The sequence below is a fragment of the Centropristis striata genome, chromosome 18, assembly GCF_030273125.1.
Source record: "Centropristis striata isolate RG_2023a ecotype Rhode Island chromosome 18, C.striata_1.0, whole genome shotgun sequence".
Taxonomy (NCBI): Eukaryota; Metazoa; Chordata; class Actinopteri; order Perciformes; family Serranidae; genus Centropristis; species Centropristis striata.
This window is the reverse complement of record NC_081534.1, coordinates 29,084,173-29,091,793: the sequence shown is the minus strand read 5'-3', so window position 1 is coordinate 29,091,793 and position 7,621 is coordinate 29,084,173. Positions and strand designations below refer to the sequence as shown.

The window sequence follows — 7,621 nt, the reverse complement described above, 5'->3', positions numbered from 1 at the left end:
TTAATGCACACGACTTGGATTAATCCCTCACGCAGCAGAATGTATGAAAAATTACAGAGACGGAAACTTCTTCGTGGCACGGTGCCAGTTATTTTGGTACATTGAAGGTTGCTTAACGTTGTGCTTACGTGTTCAAGTACGTGTCAGCTGTAACATATTGCTTCAGTGTGGTCAGCTTGTTCAGCCTGTCGACATCTGACATCTTACTCAAGTGGTCAGTGGCGACACAAGTACATTCTGTGCAGAATGACAAAGATTGCGTCCTAACAAGCACCAAGACATGAGTTGCTTTGCAGCTGAGTTATTGGTGCATTTCACCCTGTGCATCTTTTTGTCTTATTTGTGAACAAAAAAGGTGAATTTACCTGCAAGTTTCTGCAGAAAATGTTTCTCTGAAAATCCTTTGGCGTACAGAAGAGATCATGTGTTGTTTCTTCTGATCTAAAATCTAAAGAAACATCACTCTACGTTGGTTTGAAGCACTGGTTGAGCAGTGGAGGATCCTTTGGCCCCCACAACAGTGAATCAAAGTCTTCTTCACCATCTGTCTCCTTCTTCACCTCCTCCTCCTCTTCTCTCCTCCTCCTCTTCTTCCCTGATGAGGCCAGCTGAGCCGTGAGCCTGTTCAGCTCCTGTATGATGATCTTTACATCCAGTTTGTGCTGTGAAGCTCTCAGAGTTGCTGCGTTAAACGGGAATGTCCGTATGAAATCCCCGACTCTGATTGGAGGAACATGTTGTCTGTTCAGTGCTGTGATTCTGTCCAGAGGGATCTTCACTGGTCTGAGACTCCCACTGTGGAACAATCACAACATTTGTTAAGTTAAATAAACGTTTAGAAATGGATGCTCTCAATCTGGGTTACTTTTTTCTGTTTGTTGTAATTTTAAGCTATAAACTGTAGTTTTTTTGGGTCATTATTGTTATGCAGCAACACTTAGCAACACCTCAAAACTTTTTTATTTCTTAAAATTTTTTATTTTATTTTATATTGTTTTGTATTGGGGCGAATTTAGCTTTTTTTTCTTCCTACAAAATCATTAAATGCATGTAAAAAGTAGTTCTATGGCTGATATTTGGTGTGCAGCAAGCTTTTTTATTTTATTATTATATATTATTTCTCTCTTCAAAACATTGTCACTTTCTAAAAATGGTCGCAGTAGAATTTTCCTTTAGTTTGAAAGGTAAAAAATAACTAACTTAAAAGTTATAGCTTCAGTAGCACACAGTAGGTTATGAAAATGGTAAAAAAAAAAAAAAGAAATTCATATATATACACATATTTAAAAAATACAGTTCTTCCTAATATATAGACAATCAGGAAATGTGATCATGGCCTATAAAAACAACTAACTTGAAATATTAATATAAATATTAAATACATACATTATAATCATATTTTATTAATTTTATGGTTTATAGTTCTTGCTGTTTATTACTTGGGTGGACACGGTAAAATGAATGAAAGTAAAAGAAAAATAAGTTTAAAAAAAGGATTTTAATTGTCTATATTTATTTGATAATGTTGTGATGTGTATATTTTTATGAATATGTGACACATTGTAAAGAAAATATGAGATGGTAATTTATAGGGACAGAAATGTTGCTGCATAACAGGAATTAACATGTTGACATGATGCTCAAAACTTTGTCTTTAAGTCACGAGAAACTGTAAGATATCACTGAAACCAAGAATAATGTAATAGAAATGATCACATCTACACATATATTACTACTAATAACACGAAGTAAAATTACATTTGAAGTAATTCTATAATTTCTGAGGCACAAATTGAATGAACTGATGGTTTGTATGTTTGTATAATTCCATGTGACAAATTGATTGATTTTAATACATTCATGAAAACTTGATTAAAATAAGGTGAAGATCTTCCCCGAGTTAGTGCATTCAAACAGTATAACCCACATTCTATATGAAGAAATGCATTGTTGTTGGGTTTTTTTGTTGGGTTGTTTTGTTTTTTTGTTTTTGTACGTCCAACAGATACAGCAGCACTGTATCTTTACCTGTAAATGTCTGGGAGCTTGGATCGTCTGAACCCCAGCCCCCCGAGCTGGATATCACGTATCGAAGAGGAAACGTCTGTCTCTGCCTCCAGCTCCACCTCAGCTTCTGTTTCAGTGTCGTCACGGCGTGTAACCTCAGACACGTGAAGACTCCTGTTGTCCATCAGCCGCGGTGCGAGAGCCGGACACGTCTGTCTGCTCACCGCTGACACGTTCGTCCTTGAATGCGGGCCGAGTATCAGGTTCAGGGTCTGGTCTGTGAGGGTTTTATTGACTCTTCTGCCCCTGGATGCATAGATCTTGTTTAAGTCAACCGGGGGAAAGTGGTTTTGGTAGTTGGCTACCAAAGCATGCTGCCTGGAGCGTCTTTGGTTCATCTTTGCAACCGGGCGATGAGTTTGTATCAGAGGGAGCGTCTGTGACGACTGGCTGCCGCTTCTCTGCTTCTGAGATTTGGTTTCTTTGAACTTTGAGAGCGCAGGAACGTGAGAAGGGTGGAAACAAGGCTGTCTCTGATAGGCTCTCTCTCTCAAGCTGTCAACCAACGTGTAGTTCATCAAATCGATCAGATCGCCGATTAGCTCTTTCTTCACCGTGATATCCGCCTGGCAGTCCAGAGTCAGCGCGGGGCTGTAGTTGACCTCCAGCAGCCAGGGTTTAAACATGGCGTCGATGAGGATGTCGAAGCCGAACAGCTCCACGCAGTTGGGACAAGACGGGACGGACGGGGCGATGGTGAGGAGGGTCAGCGTGACGATGCTGCTGATCCTCTGCCACAGGAGAAGCTGGTTGACGTCTTGGCTGTGGAGGAAATGCCTGAACTTGCTCATGGTCCACTTGCACCCTTGGCCCACTCGCTCCTTCTCCGTCTTGTAGAAAGGGCCGAACTTGTTGATGCTGGTGTTGGTGAGGTGGGCGAACAGGTTGCGCAGAGACGACAGGTTGTACTTCTCGGTGGAGAAACGCACCAGACCTTCCTGGTGAACGTAGACGGTCAGGGGGTGGAAGCTCTTCACGCACACGTAGATCCTCAGGTCGAACTTGTAGCCGGACACCAACAGAGGGTCGCTGATGTAGCGCTGCACGATGACGGAGCAGTCGTACACTAGATCCTTGATGTCCTGGAAGATGAAGATCCCTCGGCCTCTGGAGAGATCCACAGGCTTGCATATCCAGTAGACCGACGGGCCTCGGGTCGCACGCAGTTTGTTGTACTCGGACAGGAAGCGGGTGTAGTCGTTGGGGAGGATGAAGGCGTTGGGGCTGAAGTCGTACAGAGACGAACCAAACGTGGCTCTCATTCTCCTCAGGTTGCGCGCCAAGCAGTCCTGCCAAAAGAAGAGACAAATCATTCTTTTAGAGCAGCGGCTCCCAAACTTTTTTAGCCGCGTACCCCCTTCTACGTCCCAACTGGGTTGACGCACCCCCAATCCCCCACACCTTCAAAAAAATGCAATAAGCTTTTTTATAGCCATATTAAATGCTGCACGTTTAATCATGCTCAAATGACCAGAACACACATATAATAAAATAATCACCATCACAACAATGTGCTCTCGCATTTGAATTAATCTGAAACACAGTTTCAATATAATGCAATAAAATTATGCGCTAGCTTCCACTTTTAAGAACAAAGAGGATGATGACAGGCTCAGGATCAGAGGTAGAAAGCAGATAAGTTGGGAAAATGTTATAATATTTTGAGCCGTGTGAACAAAAATTGCAGCAAGTTTAAATGACCGTGGAGCTAACACAACCCCGTCATCATAACACAGGCTGGAAAAATGGAAGAAGGTAACTTCTTCTACGCTTCATTTTAAGATGAAGTGCATTTTGAATAGCCTGCATTAGAGGGGCGCCTGGAATGCCCTGCTTAGCCTGCTGCCCCCGCGACCCGGCCCCGGATAAGCGGACGAGAATGGATGGTTGGATGGATTTTACAAAGGAAATGTTTATTTATGCATATTTATTGTGTGTGGGGAAAAAATGTAATTGTGTAATTATCAGACATTACATTTTTCATCTCGAGCACCCCCTAGCGGCACCACACTTTGGGAATTCCTGTTTTAGAGGGAACTTTTTTGGTTTGGTAGTCTAGGAAAAGTAAAACTATCACAACCAAGACAAAGATATGGTTTATGATGGCCATTGTGTTATCAACTATAACATATGGTTGTGAATCATGGACATTGGATGCAGATACTGAAAGACGAGTGAATGCATTCAAAATGAAGTGCTTTAGAAAGATCTTGCTGATACCATTCGCAGCACACCGAACTAATGAAAGTGTTAAAGATGAAATTGTACAGAAAAGTGGAAACTATATAGCTTTACTCTCCACCATCAAACAAAGAAAAAGTAGAAACAGTCAGATGATTTTGGTTTCTACTGAACAGCACCAGAAACTCTCTTCATTACTGTAAAAGTGTTTGTCTTCACCTTGCGTGTGATTCCAACAGTTTTGGGGTGGTGGTTGAGCCGTTGCCATGGCAGCAGGTTGTGGTACTCAGAGCTGCGAAACGCGGAGCCCCGCCAGTACAGGTTCCAGTCCTCCTCCTCCTGTTCCTCCCCGTCATATTCCTCCCATCCTCGCTCCAGCAGCACCTCCCTCACCACCTCCGGCCCTCTGTCATGTAGTCTGAACACCAGGGAGGCAGCCATGCAGCATCCTAAACTAAACATACAGCACACATATATATACAGAGGAGAAGCTTGGATATATATCAGTTACTGCAATCTGAGTCAAAAAATCACACTGCTTCTCAGCTAAATGGTAACACTCAGACATTTAAACACATTAATATAACTCAGTGTGACTAAAAAATATAATTATGTGCGGAACTTTTATAAATCCGCTTCATGATAGAATAAAGCAATTCAGAACCTGCCTGAGAATAACCACAATTTTAAGTTATGAAAGATGGAATCAATCCAGTGTTTGGGACAATGCTAATATGCCAAAGACAAAACTCTAAAGACAATACCGGTACCTATTGGTGCTGTTAAAATTGTCTTGGCCCAATAAATATATATAATAATATTATATATGAATAATTCAGTGTGACTTACACTTCCCGAAACTATAATTATCTCTGAAACGTCCATAAATCTGCTTAGAAATCATCATACAAAAAAGCCACTTCAGAACCTGCTTTAGAGTAACAATATTATTAAGTTTTCTTAAGTATCAAATATATCCAGTAATAGCTGTCTGTGTATTCATAGGTAAATTGCAAATATGAGCAGCTAATAGCTAATTTGCATACTTTTAATGGTGCCAATGTCTCAAAATGTGAACAAAAATAGACTGCAAAGCAGAGGCTCTAAAGCATGGGTCTCAAACTCGTGACAATATTTTGTGGCCCCCACCTTGATATGAAAGTTTAATGTGAGTTTTATATGAATAGCTTTACCGTGTTGTGTGTGGAAGGTCCCTTTAATTATTTTTTGGGGTAATTTTGTGTCTTTTTTTTGTAATTCTGTGTTTCTTCAGTCATTTTGTGTCTTTTTTTGGTCATTTTGTGTCTTTTTTGGTCATTTTGTGTCTTTTTTGGTAATTTTGAGTCTTTTTGTAGTAATTTGATGTCTTTTTTTGGTAATTTTGTGTCTTTTTTGGTAATTTTGTGTCTTTTTGGTAATTTTGAGTCTTTTTGTAGTAATTTGATGTCTTTTTTTGGTCATTTTGATACTGCCTCCAGTGGCCCCCAGGTAATTTGAGTTTGAGACCCCTGTTCTAAAGAGAGTACCTGAGAGAAATAAATCCTTTTCAAATGGGAATAATATAACTGTGTAAAATGTCCAGAAATCCTTTAAAAAAATAATCATAGGCATTTTTGAATTTCCCTTAGAATAATCACATTTTAAGTTCAAGTTTTCAAAAAACATTCAAGTTTTTCTGCAGTATAGAATTAATCCAGTGAAAGTTGTTTGTAAATCCATGAATAGATTGCAAACAGGGGCAGCTAACAGCTTATTCTGCATATTTTTAATGGGGTCAATGTCTCAAAATGTCAAGAAATGGGAATAATCACAAATATACAGTTTACAGTTCCTCCTCTGGCTCGTCTCACAGCACCTTGTTTGTGTGAGAGCCGAAGCATTTACACGTTAAATCTGAGAAGCCCAAACAAACCTGACACTTTAACTACTGGAGCTGCAGTGTGCCGGCTCTCTAACAGACTAATTACATCTGCTGAACTTTGTGACTTCAAGGACAAAATAAGTGCTGCATTTCAGAATGATTAAGCTTAATAAATGCACATAACTATTGAATTAAATAAAAAAGAAAATACTTTTGACTGCTTTTTGCATGCAAAACGACAGATTGTTTCTGCAATTAAAAAGGTAAAACACATCCAGACACATTTACATAAAAACATAATACAATATACATTAAAAAGGAGCACCAGGAGCTCATTTATTAGGACTAAATCAAGGCTAAATAGATATTTTTCTTTAATATGGACTTCTTAATAGGCTGAAAAACACTGATGCAGGAAATAATGTAGCAAACGTAAATATCTGCAGATAAAATGCAAGAAAATAATGGTTTGCATGTCATTTTTGAGGCTTTTCACACCAGAAAGGATTCATTTATAAGGAAAACACTCAAACAAGTACAATAAAATAGAATATGTAAATCATAAACTTACAACTCACAAGCTGTGTGTCTTACCTTGGAGTGCTGACTGCACATCAGTCTTCTGTCCTCTCTGTCAGGTAAATGAGGAGCAGCTGGTCAGAGTCTTGCAGGTGTACAGCAGACTCTGTACTCTTAGCTCCTCCTACACACACACACACACACACACTCTGCAGGTCGTCTGTCAGACAGGTTCCTGTACAGGAGCTGCTTATTGTACAGGACAATGGTTGCCAGATGAATGAGTGTATTGTTGCTCTGTGTTGTCGTTGTGTTCCTGCTGTTATCACAGAGACCATAAACTCTTTTATACAACGCTCCCATCACAGGAAAAGTACAACTCTTATTCTTAGTTATATCAGTAATAGTATTAATAATATAATAAGCAGAGGAGAAGGGGTAGGAATTTATAAGTTTAGACTTCTTCCTACTCCCTTTTGAACATGTATGATTTAAGTTAATCTGTTAAGAGAAATGAACAACTAACCTGTTCTTTTTTTTTTTCTTTCATTGTATATTTATTTTCATTTCACTTTTATTTTATCTTATTTTAGTGTTTTTGTTGACTTTTACATGTTCGAAATACAATTCTCAATCAATTCCCAAAAAGTTGGGACGCTGTCTGAAACTTATGTTTGCCATGATTTGCAGGTCATTTTCAATTGAACAAAGTTTTTTGTCAATACGCACTCGGAATTCAATGCATTCTTTACATTTTACACAGCGTCTGTACTTCTGTAGAATCAGGGTTGTGTATAATAATGCCAAAGAGTATAACAAGAATGCTAAAAGGTACAAAAATGTGTCTTTTTAAGATTTGCATACTATCTGCTTGGGTTAAAATACACTCTACAGCCTATAATTTACTATAAGTTCCATCTTTACAAAATTTCTAATGCTTAAATTTTGTTGACATTGTTAAAGTAGTAATTTGTTGTAAAATGTATTAATAGC

At 39.0% G+C, this 7,621-nt stretch overlaps 1 protein-coding gene across 1 annotated transcript; it reads right to left on the bottom strand.

The window, feature by feature from the left end:
* Positions 1-447: 447 nt before the first annotated feature.
* ttll2 (tubulin tyrosine ligase-like family, member 2) lies at positions 448-4,689 on the bottom strand. Its single transcript, XM_059355839.1, has 3 exons — positions 4,468-4,689; positions 2,029-3,356; positions 448-795 (listed from the first exon to the last, which is right to left on the bottom strand). The coding sequence occupies exons 1-3, from the start codon at positions 4,687-4,689 to the stop codon at positions 465-467; spliced, it is 1,881 nt and encodes a 626-aa protein (XP_059211822.1). The 3' UTR covers positions 448-464.
* Positions 4,690-7,621: the final 2,932 nt, after the last annotated feature.